General features: G+C 35.0%; 1 protein-coding gene across 4 annotated transcripts in view; it reads left to right on the forward strand.

Moving 5' to 3' along the window:
* Positions 1-22,720, forward strand: part of ADAMTS6 (ADAM metallopeptidase with thrombospondin type 1 motif 6) — a 297,458-nt gene that overhangs the window by 172,027 nt on the left and 102,711 nt on the right. For 3 of the 4 annotated variants that reach the window (XR_013556624.1, XR_013556625.1, XM_060635672.3), the window contains exon 11: positions 17,925-18,032. Coding sequence is in view for 2 of the 4 variants with exons in the window: in XM_060635672.3 (XP_060491655.1) it covers positions 17,925-18,032 (108 nt within the window). In the remaining 2 variants the exon portion in view is untranslated. The remainder of the gene's footprint in view (positions 1-17,924; positions 18,033-22,720) is intronic. The other variant, XM_078449396.2, reaches the window with a different exon arrangement.

Genomic DNA, 22,720 nt, shown 5'->3' on the forward strand with positions numbered 1-22,720 from the left:
TGTATGATTTTAGCTCCTTTTTTTTCTTGGGTTGCTTTTTCATATAGAAAAAGTTGGTCAAATTTCAATCACCGACTTCTTATTTACTTGTAGCTTAGTAGGTTGAAATTCATGATTTAATGAGGTTACAGATTTTCTGTTCTTATCTTTGGTGTCTCATATCTTTATTAGCAAGTGAAATAGTTAATCTACATTTTAATTTTTTTATTGGAAATTGGGCTTTAACTGCACCTATGTATTTTCATATTAGATAATTTATATTATCAGTTTTGCAGAATCTATGGATGCATCTTTTCTTTCTTTAATAATTAATTAAAATTTTCATCTGATTATCCTATCTCTCTGTCTATTACAAATATCTCAGACTAGTTGATTTGAAGTGAGATAAATAGTAATTGTAAAATTGTATGTTTTAAGTTTATGTTCCCCATATTTAGCTTTAGATTCTATTTATGTGTTATGTTTATAAAAGCGTTTTTCAAATATTTATTTTGAGAGAGAGAAAGAGAGAGAGCCCACAAACAGGGGCGGGGCAGAGACAGAGAGAATCCCAAGCTGGCTGCGCGCTGTCGGTGCAGAGCTCAATGCGGGACTCAACTCCATGAAATGTGAGATCATGACTTGAGCTGAAATTAAGAGTCAGACTCTTAACTGACTGAGCCAACCAGGTGCCCCTAAAAGCTTTTGTAATAGATATAAAATAACATTAGGAAAACTTGGGGAAAGACATTAGCATCTTACAATCCTATGCAATTTCACATATTTTGTCATTAATCTTTTCACTTTGATTTGCAGCAAAATGGTTTTCTTAGACTCATGTACCATATGAAAATGCTTATGCTACCTTTTTATAATGTGCTATATATTGCCAAGAAAGTTTCTTGAGTCATAATAGATTCTGTACAATCACTCTCACTTCTTAAGCTTGTGCCCGAAAAATTGGGTTTACACCATTGGTAGCACCCAAACACACATTGTGTTTTATCTGGTGAATTCCTAAGGTTTTAAATGATTCTAAATACTTTTTTAGAAAACAGTAGCAGCTTTGAAAGTAGGAGTCCAGTCAGGTAAACAAGACATACTTCAGATGGTAGCTGAAGGGAAAACAAACCAGCCCTGATTTAGCTGTCAGGGGGTTATAGCATCCTGAGATGAAGACTAGACAAAGTACTGGGGGCTTAGAAGAACACTACTACAGACTTTTAGTGAGGGGATACCTTGGTGTTGGACATCAGGAAATGATCCCTCTTTCAACTAGCAGGTCTCTAATGATGCCAGGGAAGATTTTAAGCAACTACAGAGTAACACATGACTGCAGCAGTGATCAGCTTTCCATCACTTCTGCTTCGGTTATTATGTGACCATTGCTAGGGTTACTTGTGATTATATCTGCGATTACAAAAAATGTTACTGAAATTCATTGTGAGCAGGTTCATTAATATACATGTTATAATTGAGAGTTTACATGAAAATTTTTATTTTTTATTCTACTTCAGGACAGCATCTTGTACCATTATCCTTGTAGATCGTCTGTTTATGTTTTCTAGGTATCTATCACTTCCAGTAGAAGTAGTGAGGAGATTGTAATGGCTATAAATACAAAGAACAAAACAGTATAGTGTATACAGAGTAAAATAGTTGTATAATGTAGTAATTTATAAATGTTATGTGGTTTGTGGTTTTACATACTATCTTTTTCTGGGATACTTCAGACTACTTTGATAAAAATTGTAATTGTTTATTAATATTTTGTAGATGGTGAAACTAAAATACAGAATTTGATTTACCTACCCTAAGGTTAAAACAAAATTTTTAAAAGGTCTAGGGGTGCCTGGGTGCCTCAGTCAGTTAGCATCCAACTCTTGATTTCAGCTCAGGTCATGATTTCACAATTCGTGAGTTCAGTCCCAGCATCCAGCCCCATGCTGACAGGGCAAAACCTGCTTGAGAATCTGTCTCTCCATCTCTCTCTGCCCTTCCTCTGCTCAGGTGCATGCTCTTGAAAGAAGTAAAGGAAGGAAGGAAGGAAGGAAGGAAGGAAAGAAGAAAGGGAGGGAGGGAGGGAAGGAGGGAGTGAGGAAAAGAAAGAAGGAAAGAAAAGGAAAGAAAGAGAAAGAGAAAAAGAAAGAAAGAAAAAGAAAGTTCCATTTTCTGTTAGATGTAGTAAATATGTTAATAAAGATAGCAAATATATTTTATTTCAGGAGACACTGTTTATCAGTTTTCATCAAATGGTGTCTGTTTCTAAATATCTTCTTAAAACAAAACAAAACAAGACAAAACAAAACTCTCCATTTTATCCCAGTCTTTTTCGGGAGAGGGGTGATCTGGAAATATGCCCCTAAACATATTTTTGGGTTTACAAATTCTCAGGTATTTGAAACCACAGGTATGGATATGAGTTTTATTTTCTTTTACCTTATGTAAAAAGTTAGGACCTCTTCAAGGCAAGAGACAAGTACAGATGAGCAGCATATAAAACAAGATGCTACTAGAACACCTAAAAAAATCTGCTAGCTGTATTAGTAAGTTTCTGAGGGTGACTGTGATGTGTTCTGGATGAAAATTCATCACAAATAAAACAGTATCAGTGTGTCCAAAAAATGTGTTTTTTTCTTTTTTTGCCTGTTTGGAGGAAAATTGCTGCCTGTAAAGCTCTGTAGAATCTATTGTCTCATTCCTCTTCCACTTTCCATTTGTCTCCTTTTTTCTTAGTAGAAAAGAATTATTAAAAGTAGATTAACAAAAACATTTTACGTTAATAATAACAAGTTTAAACTTTGGAAGGAACTCACTAATGAGCCTATGTATTGTAGAGGATGTAGGTGATCTTTTGACAGCTTTCTAAAAAGCACAGATTAATTCAAGACTTAGTCTCAGACATAACTCTACATTTCTTTATTTTGTTACTACAAATCATATCCTAAATATTTTTTGCATATATACTTAATGGTTCTATGTAGTTCAACAATATCCACTACATAATTTACTGGTAACTATCAGTTGGTGATTGCAGTAATCACATGACACTTTTTAACAGAAATAGAAAAACAACCCTAAAATTCACAGGGAACCATTAAAGACCCTGAGCGGCCAAAGTAAATTTGAACAAGAAGACCAAAGCTGGTGGCATTATACTTCCTGATTTCAAAATATATTACACAGCTACAGTAATCAAAATAGTATGGTACTAGTGTAAATACAAACAGACCAATGGAAGCGAAGAGAGACCAGAAATAAAGCCATGTACAGCCTATATGATCAATGACTCTTTGACTAGGGTGCCAACAGTACACAATGGTTATAGTCTCTTCTGTAAACGGTATTGGAAAATTGGACAGCCACAGGTAGAAGAATGAATCTGACCCTTATACCACACACAAAAATTAACTCAAAATCGATTAGAGACTTAAATAAGAGACCCAAAACTATACAGCTCCTGAAAACAAACATAAGGGAAAAACTTCTTGATTTTGGCAATGGTTTCTGAGATGTGACACCAAAAGCATAGGCAACAAAAGCAAAAATAGACAATTGGGGTTACATCAAACCAAAAAGCTTCTACACAGCAAAGAAGACAGTCAACAAAATGAAAATACAGCTTATGGAAAGGAAGAAGATATTTGCAAATCATATATCTGATAAATGATTAATGTCCAAAATTTATAATAGCAATACCAAAAGAAAAAAAAAACAAAAAAAAAGAGAACAAAAACCAATAACCCAACTAAAAAATGGTTGAAGAACTGAATAGACATTTCTTAAAAGAAAACGTACAAATGACCTGTAGGTATGTTAAAAGGTGCTGATCATCACTAATCATCAGGGAAATGCAAATCATAACCATGATGAGGTATTACTTTACACCTGTAAAGATGGTTATAATAAAAATAAGTAAATAAAAGCAAATACACAATAAAATAAGTGTTGACAAGAATGTGAGGAAAAGAGATCCCTTGTGCACTTGTGGTGGGAATGTGAACTGGTGCAGCCACTATGGAAAATAGTGTGGAAGTTTCTCAAAAAATAGAAAATAGAACTACTATATGATCCAGCAGTCCCACTTCTGAGTGTATATCCAAAAGAATTAAAATCAGCGTCTTGAAGAAATATGTGTACGCTCATATTCATTGCAACATTATTCACAGTAGCTGAGACAGGGAAGCAACCTAAATGTCTACTGACAAAGAAATGGGTAAAGAATATCTGGTATGTACATACAATGGAATATTATCTGGGCCTGCAGAGATGGAGATCCCAACATTTGTGACAATGTGGATGAACCTGGAGGACATGCTAGGTGAAGTAAGGTAGACAAAGAAGTACAAATACTATATGATACCACTTATGTGCAGAATCTGAAATAGTCAAACTTATAGAAACAGAGTAGAATGGTGGTGGCCAAGAGACTAGGGAAAATTGAAAATGAGTAGGTACTTGTGGAAGGATACAAAGTTCAGTTATGTAAAATGAATAAGTCCTACAGGTCTACTGTATTGCATAGTACCTATAGTAAACAATAGTGAATCGTGTACTTAAAATTTGCTAAGAGGGTAGAACTTATGTTAAGAACTTAAGTTCTGGGGCGCCTGGGTGGCTCAGTTGGTTAAGCGTCTAACTTGATTTCAGCTCAGGTCACGATCTCACGGTTCATGGGTTTGAGCCCTGCATCGGGCTCTGTGCTGACAGCTTGGAGCCTGGAGCTTGCTTCAGATTCTGTGTCTGCCTCTCTCACTGCCCCTCCCCTGTTCGGTCTCTGTCTCTGTCTCTGTCTCTCAAAAATGAATAAATGTTAAAAAAAAATTTTTAAAAAAGAACTTACGTTCTTAGGGCACACACAAAATGAGGAAGCTTTTGTAGGTGATGGGTATATTTAGAGCATAGTTTGTGGTGATGGTTTCATGGATGTATACTTATCTCCAAATTCATCAAATTGTATACATTAACTGTGTAGAGCTTCTTTGTGTGTCAGTCATACATTAATAAAGTGGTTTTAGAAAGAGAGAGAGAGAGAGAGGAGTAATTGCTCATGAACAGGTAGATTTAAGGACCAGGATAATACCAGAGAATTTTTTTTCTTTTTCTTTAGTTTTTTTTTTTTAATTTATTTTTGAGAGATGGAGAGGGAGAGACAGAGAGAGGGAAGGAGACAGAAAATCCCAAATAGGATTCATGCTGCCAGCACCAACCCCAACATGGGTCTCCAACCCACGACCTGAGCCGAAACCAAGAGTCGGATGCTTAACTAAGTGAACCACCCAGTGCCCCAACACCAGATAAATTTTATAGATACCATAGCTTTGTTTAATTTATGGAAATTTTTTTATTATCTATGAAGTTTGTCACTGTTCATATAGACTTACAATTTAGCATATAAATGCGTAATAATGTGTTGTACATTATTACTTAGTGTAGAACTGAATAATGTTTTTATCAATGGACCATGTATTCTGAACCATAAAATGGAAACACATGATCTAATACATGGTTTCACAATGCAACAGAATATTTTAAATAAAATTCTTCTCACCATTCACTATTACCTATGACCTCAAATTGATTATTGTTAGATTTTACTCAGATACTGTTTCCAGTGACCAGCAGCCAATTTCTTCTTGTAAACTTCAGATGGTGAAATGTATGGCAAGCATGCAAAGTGTTTTTTTTATTTATCTGGCACATGGCAGACATTCAATAAACATTTCCCTTTCTTCTATGAATATCTATGTCATCCATGATATCATTCCTGTACAGTTGATATGCTGGTTAAAGTGCTGTAGGAGAATCTAAGCCATCTGTATTTGGGGAGCATATGAAGATATTCCAAGGGTCACATTTTGACACATTAACATCCTTCACTCTCAGCTCAAATACATTTTCTCTTCAGACAAGCCTTCTGTCCAGTCTACCTATAGAAAAAGTCTTCTCCCAGTTTTTCTCTTTCACATTATACTTTTTATTTCCTTCATAGCATTTATTTTAAGCCATAATCATCCTGCTTATTTGATTACTCATTAACTATTTAATTGTGATCTTCTAGGTAAGGCTTTCCCTAACTACTTCCTCTAAAACTGCAGGTGCACATATGCATATCATATACACATGTGCATGTGTGCGCACACACACACACACACACACTCCCTGTCATTTTCCTCTCTTTATTTTCCTCAAGATTTATTACTTTTGCTAATTCATCTTTATTGTCTGCTTTAACCCCTAGAATAGATCTTACCTGGAGATAGGGATTTTAACCTATTTCATTCCCTGTTCTTTTCCCAGCACTTAGAACAGAGCCTGACACATGGTAGGTGCTCAACAAATATTTGTTGGAAAAATGAGTTGATAATTATAATAGAACATTAAGTTCCACGAGAGTAAGAATTCCACCTACGTTGTTCATGGCTGTTTATATAATGAGTGGAGCAATGCCTGCTTTATAATAGGAACTCAAAAAATATTTGTTGGATAAATGAATGAGAAGAATTATTTGCTGAAGAATTAGTGGGGAGAGGAACTTTGTGACTACTTTGTGTATTTGAAGAGCTGACAAAGACTAGTGTTGCTGAAGCTCTCAAAGCAAGCCCTCATAAATGAGATAGGCAAAGAAAATAGGAGCCAAATCTGTTTGCACCTTATAGGCTGTGTTAAGAATTCTAGGTTTTTATCTTAAGAGCACTGGGTAACTATTGAAGGTGTTTTAATGAATGAGACCAAGAGGGATACCAATGTGCAGAAAATCACAGAAATTCTAAGACACATTGTGTTTTGGAAACAAATGTAATTCTGTAATCTGGGGAAACCATGTTGGAAAATGGAAGACTTTTACAAAGTGGTCCATATGCTCCTCCCTCCCCTTTTCTCTTCCCTCCAAAGTACATTCTACACAGAATACTAAAGCCGCTCTGTCACTGTTGTTACTCCCTGTAGCAATACCCTTGCTTTTGTAGGTAAATGTAAATTTATTCTTTTTATACTGTAGGGTACTGCACTATAACTCAGATGAAATGAGTGAAAATGTTTACGTATAGAAATTCCGTAATTTTGGCTTAAAGATTGAAGAATTTTGAGTCTCATGATGGAAACAGAACATACAAATAGAAAGTATGATGTAACTTTGGAAATTTTAAGCCTTCTCATTGATTTTGAATCTTTCCAGGGAAAATGTGTTTGTGTCACACTCTGTATTTTACTTACAGGTCATCAATTAAGTGATTAATGATAAAATAATCTATAAATGGTTAAATACACCATATTTGTCCCACCCGTTCAGCGATGACAGATTTTTAGTATCTAATATTAGAAATGGAAGGTCACAAGGAATATATATGGTTATATATAAAATTGAAGTTATTGATGTGTAAGAAGAAGGTACGGTTGATATTCAGTCAACCCCAGTGAATTGTGCACATTTTCACACCTAAGGAAATCTAACTAGTAGGCCAGTTTGTTATCAAAAGCTATTTGGCAGGGTGCCTGGGTGGCTCAGCTGGTTAAGCATCCGACTTGGTTTCCCCTGGGGTCATGATCTCATTGTTCTTGGTTTGGGGCCCTGTGTCGGGCACTGCGCTGACATTGTGGAGCCTGCTTGGCTTTCTCTCTCTCTCCCTCTTTGTCTGCCCCTCCCTGCTCATGCTTTCTGTCTCTCTCAAAATAAATAAATAAACTTGAATAAAAATAAAATATTTTTAAAAGTTGTTTGGCAAGCATAGAATTAAAATAGAGGATGGTATAAAGTATTTATATTAAAAAAATTTTTTTAATGTTGTATTTATTTTTGAGAGAGTGAGAGTGCGAGCAGGGGAGCAAGAGGGGGACAGAGGATCCAAAGCAGGCTCTGCACTGACAGCAGTGATCCTGATTCAGGCTCACAAACTGTGAGATCATGAACAGAGCTAAAGTCTGACACTCAACTGACTGAGCCACCGAGATACCCCTAAATTATTTTTATTAACATGTTAATTAATAACCATAAGAATACCATCAAGCTATATCTGCCTGAAATATAGCTATTTGCAGACAGGGTGGCCTGCTAAATATAAGATAGTTGAGTTGTCTAATCAGGGTATCCTCCCCCTGGAGGGTACTTAATAAAGCCTGACGTGTTTTGTCTCTCAGACTCAAGTTTTTAATGTTTTGATGCTTACTACCTTTTGTTTATTATTTTATCACCACCAATTAGCTAAGATTCAAGTCATTATTTCTTTCTACTTGAGAATCATTCTAATAAAAAGACTTTATTAGTCTTTTTAAGGAATTGTTGGCTACCTACCAAATTCTTTTTTAGGAGATGCAGATAACTTGGGAAAGGATGATAGTGAAATACTTAGAAGTACATATAAGGGAAGTTTAAAGAAATGGAGTTTGAGTAGCCTATAAAAAAGGAAGTTAAATGTTGGTCTTAAAACTGTCTTCAGTCTTTGGAACATTTATTATAGTTTGATTGTTGGTAACAAATTGTTCTCCTTCCCTACCAAGAGCATAAAAAACACACAGTCATCTTCATTTTTACAGCTGGAAGGTTGTAGATTTGGTAGTAGGAAGAATTTCAAGTTATTAAATATTGGAATGTTGCACTGAGGGAGATTGTAGAACCACTTTCCTTGAAGATTTTAAGGTGGTATAAATATTCTACAGTGTGGTTTGATATGGAAATAAAATTCATGGAATTATTTTAGCACCTCAATATTCTTTTGGAGTCCAAACTTATATACTTAACAAAAAGTTGATTTTATTTTTATTTTTCCTTAAAAGTCAATCCCAAATTTTAGGTCTGTAGTCCCTGGTAATCTTAAAGATCAGGTATTTTTACTTTGTGTTTGCTTCTTATTAAAAAAATAAAAAACAAAAAACAAAACACATTTATTTTATGTTGAGAGAAGGGTGGCATAGGGGCAGAGAAAGAGGGGGGCAGAGAATCCCAAGCAGTCTCCTCGCTGTCAGCATAGAGCTTGATCTTGAACCATGAGATCATGACCTGAGCCGAAATCAAGAGTTGGATGCTCAACCAACTGAGCCCCCCGGCAATCCACTTTGTGTTTGCTTCTTAGAGGTAGTTTTTTAAACTATTTAATCATTTTCTTTTAGCCTCTTCATATTAATAATTATTTAACTTGCATTTCTAGATTAGTTCTTTGATATATATATATATATGTGTGTGTGTGTGTGTGTGTGTGTGTGTATACATACACACACACATAGATATATATAAATGTATGCATATATATTTGTATGCATAAATACAACAAAAATATATGTCTTTCTAGGATCTCTTGTTTTTAAATTACCCACACAACAGGATTAACCTATTTAAAGATGAAATGAGGGTACATTATTCTCTTTCTTCAGATAGCTACTAAACACCTGGAGCCAGGCCACGGGGTCACCATATGTTGGTTTTCAATTTTCCTTTGTGTGATACCATGATAAGTAACCTTTCTAATCATTGATGCTCCTTTCTGACCTCTTCAGGCTCTGGTCTCCCCCTTGGCCGTCAGGATCCTTTATTGCAAACAGCTGTTGAGAGATGTTACTGATAGGGTAATGAGGACAAAGAAATTGTTTCATATTCAGAACCAAAGACCCAAGATGGCATAGGGTTTAGGGTTTCCCAAGGGCAGAAAATGTGTATATCTTTCTTCTATGATCTTTACAATTGTTTACAAAAATTTAAAAACAAACCCAGCTAGCAATAAAGAGGCCATTTTCTCTTTGTTTACTGTTTTACTTCCTTAATGATGTACTAATTATAAAATGGTTTGATAATTTTATAGTATCTCTTTTTCTCTATGTAAACTATAATTTAAAATTTCCCAGGTAAATCATAGGGCTCCTCTTCCCATTTTTAAGTATCATTTAACAGCTAGAATTATGAAAACATCCAGTTGTATTGAAAGGGTTTTAGGCTATAAAATAATCAATTATTCTGCTCTGATCAGCAGAGATCTAGTTAAGTTTTTTACAAAGTTGTTTTCTGAATATCACGTATATTATTTTACATTAGATAACTACTTTAAAATTCTAACCTTTATATGTATTTTTATTATGATTTATGTTTGCTATTTTTTTATTATTGTTAATGGTTGAAAAAGGTATCATTCATTTGAAAAATCAAATAGACTAGAAGTCTAGGAATTGATATTAAAATTTTAAGTAAGTAAAAATATTTTAAATGTCTTGTCTCATGGAAGATCATGGAATACTTTTGAAGAGTATGGTAACAGTATCTTTTAAAAATCCAAATACAAAGTGTTATTATATTCAGAAGTTCCAATAATAAGAACAACATATAAGTTGATGGCTAAACTCATATAATGAATGTTTATGTTATGAATTGGTATAATAGTCTTAATTTGGAGATAGCTTCCTTTAAAATACAGGCAAAGGATAAGAGGGTATTATGAACATTGAGTGATATTTTATATTACATTAGATTACAAGTAAACATTTTCTAATTGGCTAGTGACTTTATTCAGCTGTGGTACATTTAAGAGAAATGGGAAAGTAGTTTAGTTGTGTGGAGATATTTTAGGCATTAATATTAGACACCTGATTCAAACCTGATTTAATTTGGATTGAAGCAAATTGCTAAATCTTTCTGAACCTAAATTTTCTTACACTTTCTGAGAAGATTGTACTGATGATTGAATAGATACAAATATGAATAGACCTACCCTGGGTATAGGTATAGACCTATACCCTGAAAAAGTGTTAGTGTTAGTTCTTTTTTTTTTTTTTTCCTGCCTACAATATTGCTACTTAGAAGTTGTAAAGTGTAAGCTTAGGATCTTCAGTAATGAGAGATTCAGTTTTATTTCATCATTCTGACTTTTGGAAGATTTTGCTATACACTGAACTCAAATCTCTCCCTTTGGCTTTTATCCATTTATTCAACTGACTTCTCTTCTAAGCTAGCATGTGTATTTTTTTGTTTGTTTATTTTGAGAGAGAGAGAGAAAGAGGGAGAGAGAGAGAACCAGCAAGGGAGGGGCAGAGAGAGAGGAGAACAGAGGATTGGAAGTGGTCTCTGTACTGACAGCAGAGAGCCTGATGAGGGGCTTGAACTCACAAAGCCGAAGTCAAATGCTTAACTGGCTGAGCTACCTAGGTGCCCTGGCATGCATATTTTGTCTCCGATTCTTTATATAATTGGCTTTTTAATGTCTAGGAAAAGAGTTTGAGTTTCAAAAACATGACAAACAGTAAATACAATCACTTCTCCAGATATAAAAGCAGAAAATGCCAGAGAAATAAAATGAACAAAGCATAATTAAATATCATTTATTTAGCTACAACATGTGTTTCTGTGATGAGAAGACACGTAGGAAAATTGACAGACTGTGGAATGATGCCAGCCTAATGTATAAGTCTTGTTTGTTCATATATGATTATTTCCTAGTGCGTTAATGATGTGATGCTCAGGTAAGCTTTCTCACAAAGAGAAAATTTGTAGTATTATATATAGTGTCATAGAAAAACACCCAACTCCAAAGAAGGGTCTTTATTGTCCATAGTAGATAACTTAATTGCTCCATTCCCAAAACTCTATTTAAACAAATCTATTAAAATCATGAGGCCAGATGAAGAACCTGTAAATATATATCCCTTTCTGTTATTTTTTTAATGACTGATAAAGAAGCTATAACTTGAAACCTATTCATAAAAACAATTTTTATGAAAATGGTTTCTGTTGAGGGCAGATACCCTCAAAGACCTACATCTCGAAGGACAAAGCATCACAAGTCACAGGGTTTAAGGCTACAAAGGATCAATTGATTGGGCTGCTGGGATCAAATGGCAGCAGAGATTTAAGAATGCAAAGTTGTTCATTAGAACTCTTGATGTTTTTGTTTGTTTTCTGGCTACAAAATTACCTAGATTTTCAGTGGTCTGCTCCAACCATATTTTTCCCATAAACCCTGTTTTCTTCATAAGTAATTTTGTATAATGCAAGGGTTTTCACAGAATGCATTTATTACATTTCAGCAGAAAGCTTGTATATATCAGAACCAAGAGAGGAAGGTAAGGGTGTGCCAGAAATGAAGAGGAGTTTTTCAAGTGCCAAGCTGGTGAGCTGATGTTTTCTATGTTAGGATAGGAGACGTTTTGGGCATGACTGAAGGGTCATTTATACTGTGAAGAAATAGGTAAATGGAAATGACGAGTAAGCTTGTCTGCCCTTTGCTTTGGATGGGGAAAAACAGCTCACATGAGAAATTGAAGCTCCTAGGCTTGTGACTCACATAAGAACAGAGTATGACTTTGTATAGTCTACCTATGTAGTGTTGACCAAATAGATCAACGTGAAAAGTGGTGAAACAAAAAACAACTGAAGCTTGGGAGTGTATAATAGAAACAAATGTGCAAAGCTACACTTCTACAACTCAGGAAGCACAGGATGCTCCAAGAAAAAACAATATTCCCTGAAGATAAGCTTGAATAGAAAATAGCAAACAGCATGAGGAAACAATCCACCATGAAGTGAAAGATTAACACCCCAATAGAAAAATATATGATAAATATGAAAAGAATTTAAGAGACATGGCGGTTAGAATGACAATATCCAATGTAAGTTGAATACAAGTTCCAGAAGAAGGAATGGTGAAGTGTATATTAAAAAAAGATAATAACTAGTAATTTTTCAGAATTAAAGAAACATATGAATTTAAAGCATGAACCCCAAGTACATAAATAAAAGAACACCTAGATAACAGTGGTGAAACTGCACTACAGCAAAGACAAACTCTTGAAATCAACTAGAGTTCATCACAAAAAAACAGTGATTAAGACTGAGAAATGATTTTTCATCAGCCTCCATAGTGTACAGGTGACAATGAACTTAACACCTTCAAATGCTGACATAAAATAAATGTTAGCCTAAAATTCTATATACAATTAAAATATCATTTTAAAATTGAAGGCTAAATAAACGTATTTTGAGACCATTAGGAACAAGTGTTCCTTGCTAAGTTAACTCTTTAAAGGATGCATGTCAAGAGGAAAGAAATTGAATTCAGAAGATAGTGGTAAGACATAAGAGACAACTGATTATAAGTACATTGATATGTTGAAAAAATATTGATTATCAAGTTTTGGGCAATGAGTGGTTCACAAGCTTTTAGGTTTTTGTAGGCAAAGAAAATTTCTCCCTGAAAATTAGCAAATCAACACAGGGATGCCAATTTTTAATTTTGCCAACATTTTGCAAAGACTGCCATTAGCACCCACACCCTGCCTTCAGGAACCTTACAGTCTATTGTAGCACATAAAAAGTAAAAGGAATAAAACTAATAAATTAGAAGAGGCCATTAAAATAAAAAAATTAGTTTCATGAAAAATCTTACCACATTGACGTCATTCTTCTAATTTCGTCACAGAATATCAAAAACTCTAAAGAGCAGTACCAGTCTATAACATTTGAGCTACTGTCTGATTATACCCTACCTTCTCTCTGGTTCCTGTAAATTCTGTGATAGTGTTATTTTTTCATAACACTAACATAATGCCTGGTGAATGCCAGGTGAATGCCTGGTAGATGTTCTAATAATATTCTTGAATGAATGGGAAATAATGTCATTTTGTCTTACCAGGCAAACCTCCTCATTGGTTACAAGTTGAGTCCATGAAATTAGAGAGTCCATTTCCAATTTTCAGTGTTATGTAACAGAGATTCCCTTAATGAACACTGTTGATAACTTCTCTCACCTTCCATGAACTCAAGGGCAAGCACAAAACCCACATTTTTCCTAGAGAGTCTCCCAAAATAAATTTTAGGGTTAGAGAAGGGAACCATCCTAACACACAGGAAATGGCTTATTAGTTCATAGAAATCATGAGAGTAATCTTAATAAATCTTATCTTCTCCTATAAAGGATTATGAGGATGTGAAAGAGAACTATGTTCTTCTAGAGCTAAGCTGGTGGGTAGTCAAAAAAATCATCAATCTCTCTCAAAACTGTACTCTATCTTATATATTTTATTTATGGATATTAATCCATCTACTATGATGGTTCTTTGTGTTTTTTTAAAAAAAAAATTTATTTAAGCAGTCTCTACACCCAATATGGGGCTTGAACTCCTGACCCTGAGATCAAGAGTCACATGATCCACTGACTGAGCCAGCCGGGCAACCCCTACTATGATGGCTGCTATATAAATTCCCCAAGAGCCAAAAAATTTCAGAATACATTTAACTTATTAGTGAACAAGCTTGGGACCTACTTTAGGGTACTTACATGGCAACTGATATACATATGCATATACCAATGCAATAAATATATGCATTCATGTTCTAGGATCCAGCGGTTTAAAGAAGGGTATTTCTGAACATTCGAATGTGTTCCTATATTCTTTCATGAAGTGTGCCTCTTGCTATCTTGGTATGAAATAAAATTTTCTTAGTTTTTGTCTTTCGAGTGAGTATTTTTTTTTATCTTGGGAAGTCTTAATGGAGATACCACAATCTTTATTACCCAAGTTGACATTCTGGATAAGAGATTTGTCTGAAAACTCTTCAGAGCCTTTTCTGAGAGTAATTTAACATCTTGTAAGTATTTCCTATGCATAGATTTACACTTGCATACTTTAAACAGTAATTTGTGAGAAGTTAATGCCCTAGCAAAATTTGAATCCCCATGAGCCCACTAGGTAATATAATCCTGTTAGCAGTGGGAATCTACCTTTCAAAACGTGTCATTCTCTATAGAATAAGGCTCTGTCAAAGGGCTGTACTGTGAATCCTTGAGATTAAAGTTTTGGAAATAGTATCTTGAGCACTTGCCATTTTAGGTAGAGATTTTCAAGGCACTTTTGGAAAATAGAGTTTCTGTAAGTTGACTGCATAGTATGTTTTCCTAATAGATGCTATGAACATGGTCCTTTTCAATGATAGGTTTTTCATTTCACAGTTCTATCTAAACTTAGGCTTCTTTTACTTTTGTCTTAAGTAAGATTTAGACATAATAAAAATCATAAAGGTTCAGAAGTATGTATAGTCCAGGATTATGGATAATTTTTTGTAATCTTTTTTTTTAATGTTTTTATTTATTTTGAGAGAGAGTGTGTGCGAGCAGCGTAGGGGCAGAGAGAAGGAGGATGGAGCATCTGAAACGGGCTCTGTGCTGACAGCAGTGGCTTGAACTCACTATGAGATCATGACCTGAGCTGAGGTCAGATACTTCACTGACTGAGCCACCCAGGTGTCCCTTTTTGTAATCTTAATACATTTTTCTAGCAATGCTTCTCTGTTTTTGTGAACACATTTTTCTTTGAATATGGTTATTTTTGATGCATGGGACAGTATTTTAAAACTCTAAAATGTTAGTTCTACTGCTTTTCTAATATTAAACTAAAATAATATAATTAAGAACATATATTAGGAAACTGTCTTCTATAGAAAAGGAATACCAAAATAGTATAAATGACTTTCTCATTAAATAAGAACTGAAGGTTTGAAAGAAAGTAGAATTTGTAATACATTGAATTGTAAGAACAGGAAAATTATCTTTATATAATGATCCACAGTACCTGCTGTTTTTCTTTTTTTTAATGTTTCAACTCTTCTAGTTCAGTAGTTCTCCAAATAGAGTTTAAAGTAGATAAATAAAGTAAAATTTAAGTAGATAAATAAAGTAGACATTTAAGTAGATAAATAAAGTAAGTAAAGTAGGTATAGATTAGATTTATTCAAAAGCATTTTAAAAGTCTAATAGAAATTGTATGTCTCCTTTTGTGCCTGGTGGGAAGGAGCACTGCAAAAAGGAGCCCAAAGAGGTCCCTTCAATATGCTATATGCTCTGGGGCATTTCTCCTTGTAGGAATGGTGAACCAGCGAATTAAATATGTTACTGCTTTATCTCTGAATTGTGTTTATGTGACATAAGTTTTATGTTTGAGAGTTAAAAGAGCAGTTGGGGAGTAATAGCATTAAAGGGAATGTTACACATAAATTTATCTTTGCACTCCAGATTAATATATTTTTATTACATATATATATATTATACTAAATAGTCCTAGTTTAACTCAATCACGTTTTATTTTATTTATTTTTTTTTTTCAACATTTTTTATTTATTTTTGGGACAGAGAGAGACAGAGCATGAACGGGGGAGGGGCAGAGAGAGAGGGAGACACAGAATCGGAAACAGGCTCCAGGCTCCGAGCCATCAGCCCAGAGCCTGACGCGGGGCTCGAACTCACGGACCGCGAGATCGTGACCTGGCTGAAGTCGGACGCTTAACCGACTGCGCCACCCAGGCGCCCCAATCACGTTTTATTTTAAATGCTTATTTTATTTATTTGTGGAGAGCATGAATGTGAGCAGGGGAGGGGCAGATGAGAGAGAACCCCCAAGCAGGCTCCGAGCTGTCATCACAGAGCCCAAGGCGGGTCTCAATCTCATCAACCTTGAGATTATAACTGAGCCGAAATCAAGAGTCAGGTGCTTAACCAACTGAGCCACCCCGGTGTCCCTAAACACTTGTAATATCAGTAGTGGTGCTAGCTTTAATGATACATAAAAAGAAACTGAAAATTATGAACACTTTCTTCAAAGTAGGGTTTTTGTTTTTGTTTTTCCTGTTAGTTAAAACAGTTCACCCAGATATATGTTGGACAGGTTACTTTAAGTAAGATTTGACAGATTGGGATGCCTGGGCGGCTCAGTCTTTGTTAAGCATCCGACTTCAGCTCAGGTCATGATCTCATGTCTCATGAGTTTGAGCCGCACGTCAGGCTCTATGCTGTCAGCACAGAGCCTGCTTTGAATCCTGTCTCCCTCTCTCTCTGCCTCTCCCTTGCTCACGCTCTCTCTCCTTCTCTCAAAAATAAATAAACATAATAAATAAAATAAAACAAACATTGACAGATCACTACAGTATGAACAAAATTAAGTATTTTATATATATTGCCAATATTAGAATAAGTTTTGTAATTCTCCCATGCTAAGGTAGAATAAGAAATCATAATAAAGAAGACAAGACAGCTCTGAACAACATCTGAAATACGTCACTTATGAAAATAACACATAAATAGCAGCATTTGTTCAAAACAACATTTCCCTTTCGTGCAGGTGGGCTACACTGATGAGCTGCAAATAATATTGCTAGATTAGAAACTACACCCTGCCCATGCCCAGGGTCTCTTTTTTTCTTTTTAAAATGGTCTTTATTTGGGGTGCCTGGGTGGCTTAGTCTGTTAAGCGTCCAACTCTTGATTTCTGCTCAAGTCATGATCTTGGGGTTGGTGAGATTGATCCCCACATCAGGCTCTGTGTTGACAGGGCAGAACCTACTTGGGATTCTCTCCCACCCTCTCTCTCTGTCCCCCGCCCCCGCTCTTTCTCACTCAAAATAAATAAACATTAAAAAAATAAAATAAAATAGTCTTTATTTGAATTCTTTGGTAGGTCAAGGAAGGCATCTACCTGGTAACACTTTATTAATAATTGGTAAATTTTGCTAGTGTATATTTTTGAGAGTAATAAACATATATCCTTTCTACATTTTCATCCCTTCTCCCTACTCTTCTATAGTAGTGAAATTCCCTTTTTTTTTTTTAAGAATTTTTAAAAAAGATTTTCTCTTTAAGCAGTATCTACACCAAACGTGGGGCTCAAACCTGCAACCCTGAGATCAAGAGTCACATGCTCTACCAACTGAGCCATCCAGACACCCCAGTTTATTACTGAAAACTCTGCATGTCCACTAAAATAAGATTATAAAGAAAAATGTTTAAATGACTCTGCAAAATGGGTAACATCTTCCATAAGAACCGCCTTCAAAATCTTCATCCCTTATGCTTCAACAGCAGAAAAACACCTGGGATGTCTTTTTAAAGTAATGCTGAGTGTACATAGGTATATTTTGTGGAAGAAGCAAACATGATTTTAGTCTCTACTTCTGATCAACTTGCTTTTGCCTTCTTTCCCAGGAAGTGTGTAGAGAGCTGTGGTGTCTCAGCAAAAGCAACCGCTGTGTCACCAACAGTATTCCTGCAGCTGAAGGAACACTCTGTCAAACTGGGAATATTGAAAAGGGGGTAAGCTGAAATGATTTATTAGCTCTTTGACAAATAGACTAAACTGATTAATTTCTGGTGTTCGTATTGAACCACTAGGAAATTATGCATACTAATTTAACATGTATTTGAGAAAATAGTAAATACCTAGCCTAAGGAGTTAATTGACACATACTGGTATCTGCACACTTACAGTGTTCAGCAAATTACCGTGCTTGTTTATTTTCTGGCTCAGTTACACTTTTCTGTGTGTATACGTATATATTTGTACAGAATATCCAACAACAATCTTATAGTCATATAATACAGTCTCTTTAGTCATATAAGTCTAGGTTTCTTTCTGATAAATAATTCCCAGGAATATTATGTGATCCAGAAGTAGATTTTATAACTAGAGTCAAACTAGAGTTGATTTTAAATTACAATATGAGAGAAAGGGCTGGTATTACAGGAATAATTAAGCATTTTTTCTGAGCATAGAAATTATAGCTAAATAATTTTAATTTCATCATCTAGTTTTCAAAAAATATCACTACTAAGAATTGTTCAAACAGATAAGAATAGTTTATACTATTTCTGAAATTGTTTAGGAGTTGCTATATATGTGAATTCTAGAATTTATTGCTACATACTGAGTTTACAATAACCACGACTGTCTTCTGTTCTCAGTTCTGAATTCTTCCATGTTGGGGTACTTTCAACAAAGATTACACTGAATTTCAGTTTGCCATCTGATGTTTAAATAAAAAGAATGAAAGCTGTTGGGCAGCTGTCACAGTTTTATTAATCCTTGCTGACGGCTTCATTCAGGACCCGTGACCTAGTGCCATGTTGATGGCTTTTCCATGCTGAGTTTGGAAATGTTGGTAAATTGTGCTAAATGTATGAATTGATAGGGTCATTTTTAAAGGATTAAGGATCTTTTTTTGAGACTTTGTAAGTAGCCAATAAAAATATAGGGACCTTCACACACTACCAAAAATTCTTTCTTTTTTTTTCACTGAAGTAATAGAAAATAGTAAGAACTGCATTCTTGAAACAGCAGTCTAGGTTTATTTTGGAGTCAGCAGCTCTTGTCAATGACAAGTAGCAATTTACATGAGTCTGGACTTAGAAGAAATGCAAAATAGTAAGGGGGGGGGAATTTACAGTGAGAATCTCTCTCTTTATTGCCATTGATTAATTATTAATCTTGTGATGTAGTCCATGGGCCACATCACTAAGCCTGATGGCTCTTTTTATTTTACTTTATTTTTTAATCCCAAGCATAAAGAATTCATTCTTTTAAACATCTCAGAGTCCTGCTACAAGCATTCGATGAATTATATAATCACTTCAAGTAAGGAAACCATGAATAGTGGCTATCTGAGAACACACAGCTCAATCCCACTGTATTTTATATGGTAGATACATATTTAAACTATCTCAATCATTAACAGTGAATTTATGAAGAAATATTCTTGTTAAAAGAACCCCTTGCATACCTCATGACATGCCTCAACAGAATGCCTTGGGCTCCATGAAAAACTGTTTAAGAACTTTGTAAGTGTAGCAAAGTCTGTGTACCAAGAGATCATTCATATTCACAACATCATAGTTTCATAGTCAATATGTTGGATTTCACCATCTAAAATGAATCTACAAAACAAACATTAGCCATTCTTTCAGAGACATGGAAGATCAATAGCTTTAGAATGGCCCTAACAAATCTTAAATGAATGAATAAAAAGAACAAATACATATGCAGACTCATAGAAAGAAAAAGCACAGAGCGCTATGAGAAGACCCTCAAACTATCTCAATCATTAACAGTGAATTTATGAAGAGGCTTTCAAAGAACTAGATCAACCTACATGTTTAATTAAGTGAAAAAAATACAAAGAACTAGAAAAGGGAACTGAGACATTGTTTATATGTTTTATTTATTTTTTTTTGCTAACTGTACTTGCCAGTTATTTATTTATGAATTTTTACTGTTGATTTCAGTTATTGTTTTTTCCATAAAGGGGAAGCGTGTTTACTGTTGCCAAATGCAATTGTTTTTCTCTAAAGCCTGTATCTATTTGGAAATTAAACCAGAAATCAGAAATTTGACCCAGAACAACCATGTAAAAAGCTAGTGAACAGTTAAAGTGGAAATTTCAATCAGTCTGGTCAACTTTGTGTGGCATTAACATATAGTTGGCATTACCAATAATGATGGTAATGATGATAGTAATGAATATTTTTAAAGTATTTACACTGTGCCAGATACTTATTTGTTCTGTTTAATATTGGCAAAAAATCCTATGAGGTGGGTACTGTTTTAACTCCATTTACAGATGAGGAAAGTTCAGACATGAGAGCCTAAGATTACACAGCAATTTAATAGCAAAGCTGAGCCTCCATACCAAGTCTTTTTTCTTTCTTTCTTTCTTTCTTTTTTTTTTTTTAAGTTTTATTTATTTAAGTAATCTCTACACCCAATGTTGGTTGAAACTCATGACCAAGAGTCACATGCTCCTCTGACTAAGCCAGTCAGGCACCCCTGGCCGAGGTCTTTCTGATTCGAAAATTGAAAATTTTGTCCCTCTAGACTGCCTCCGATTTTAGTTTACCTTCAGATGGGGAATTTTGCAGAGAAAAAAAATTTTTTCATTGTCACAGGAATAAACTGAGTCACTGAGCTTGAGATCAGTGGTAAGAATATATTTTACCCTTTAATACTAAGTGGATTTTTCACTTATCTACCTGTAACAATATGTTATCTCAGGAATTACAATAAGAAAGAACTGTGGGCAGAACACTGAGATAAGAATATATAATTGCGTTATAAGTGGTAAAATAATGAAACTCCGCTTTATTTATTTATTTATTTATTTATTTATTTATTATTTTTAGAGAGACAGAGTGTGAGCAGAGGAGGGGCAGGGAGAAGGGGAACGAGAGAATCCCAATCAGGGTCCATGTGGTCAGTGCACAGAGCATGACACGGGGTTAAACTCATGAATCATCATATCATGGCCTGAGCTGAAGTTGGATGCTTAACTGACTGAGCCAACCGGGCGCCCCAGTCACCACTTTAAAATGAGAGAAATCTATTTCCACATTTCGTAGAGATCTTGTGAGGATGGAATAAGATAATATCTCAGTAAGCTTTTAGTGGGCTTCTTCAGAGGAAAGGTGCTAGTGTATATTACTAGAGCATCATCATTCATTTCATCATTTTCCAACCTTAGATGATGGTGGGCAGAAAATTCTTCACCACACTGTCTTAACTGGCACTAATGAGCATCAGAGAGTATAAGCATGAGTTTGAGTGTCTGAGAAATATGAATGGAATACCCATGACTGACCTCTGATCTCAACTCTGAATTTTAAAACTACTCTCTTCAGAAGGAACAAGAAAAAAACCTACATCCTGTCTAGCCAGCAGGATAAAACCAAAGCTGCTCATAGTTTTTTGAATAAATCCTTTTTTTCTTAAAAGAAAAAAAAAAAGTTTGGGGGAGGGGAAAAATACTGCTCAAGTGATAGCATAGACATATCCAGAGTACTGGATCCACAATGATCTCGTCAAATTCTGGCTGCAAAAGATATGGGATCCCTGCCCGGGGGCGCAGTTCCACAAATGTTCCATGTAAGTATGGGAACTGTTCCATGCACATTTAGCAGATGGAGTAAGAAATATGGCCAAAAAATTAAAAACTGATCTTTGCGTGAGTCCTGGGGGGTCTGACATTGCTATTACAGCCATTGGATGTTTGCCTGAATAAGCCATTCAAGTATTGAATAAGAACCATATGGTCTGAATGGATGTACTCAGGGACAGTAGCATTAACCAAAGGAGGAAATCTGATGAGCCCAGACGGTGCCCTGGTACTGTGTGTCCATGGGTCACACTCCTACAAATCAATCAATATAACTTTCAGGCAAAAGAAATTTCCTTAGGCATGGCATCAACAATAGCCCTTTGGACAGGAATCGGAGGAATGCCATGCATGATAAAATAATAAAGATTTAGACTCTAAAAACTTTGATAGTAGAGTTGGCATTGTTACTGAACAGGATATTAGGAAAATCAAAACTCAATCTTTGCAAACTCTGATGGTGACCAAAAAGGTTTCAAAAACTTGGCTTATAGCCAAAAGATTCATTTATTGATTCTAAAAGACCAATTAGAGATATATCCCAGCATTTAGGCTTATGAATACATGACAATGATTCCTATTATCTTTGCATGAGAAACAGAGGGCTGGATTAGAATAAGATTATTATATGCCCCTTTAAAGCACTAGATATGTAATAGGACATTTGTAGCACTAGATCTTAATTCACTTAGAGTAGAATATAATACGTTTTGACTGGGTCCCAAACTATAAACATAGGAAGTGAAAAAAGAATAGTCCTTTCAATTGCTCTAGAAATTTAAATAGTATGGGATGACAAGTTCTGCTTTAGAATTTGGGCTGAAAAAAAGCTTTTACATTCCCACACCTGCACAGTGGAAAGATAAGGCTTTTAATAGTGCTATGCTCCAATTCTCAACTTTTCTGACTTGGGAAGAATGTTCCATATTGAGTCACCAATATCACTTCCTTCAGAATCTTAGGATTTCCTTAGGGGTCTGTCATTCCAGATGCTGGCTGGACCAAAGTGTTGGCTATGGTACAAGATCTACCATAATCACATTCTAAAGTGGTTCTTATTAAAAAATATATATGTATACA

Source organism: Panthera onca, chromosome A1 (genome assembly GCF_046562875.1).
Source record: "Panthera onca isolate mPanOnc1 chromosome A1, mPanOnc1 haplotype 2, whole genome shotgun sequence".
Lineage (NCBI taxonomy): Eukaryota > Metazoa > Chordata > Mammalia > Carnivora > Felidae > Panthera > Panthera onca.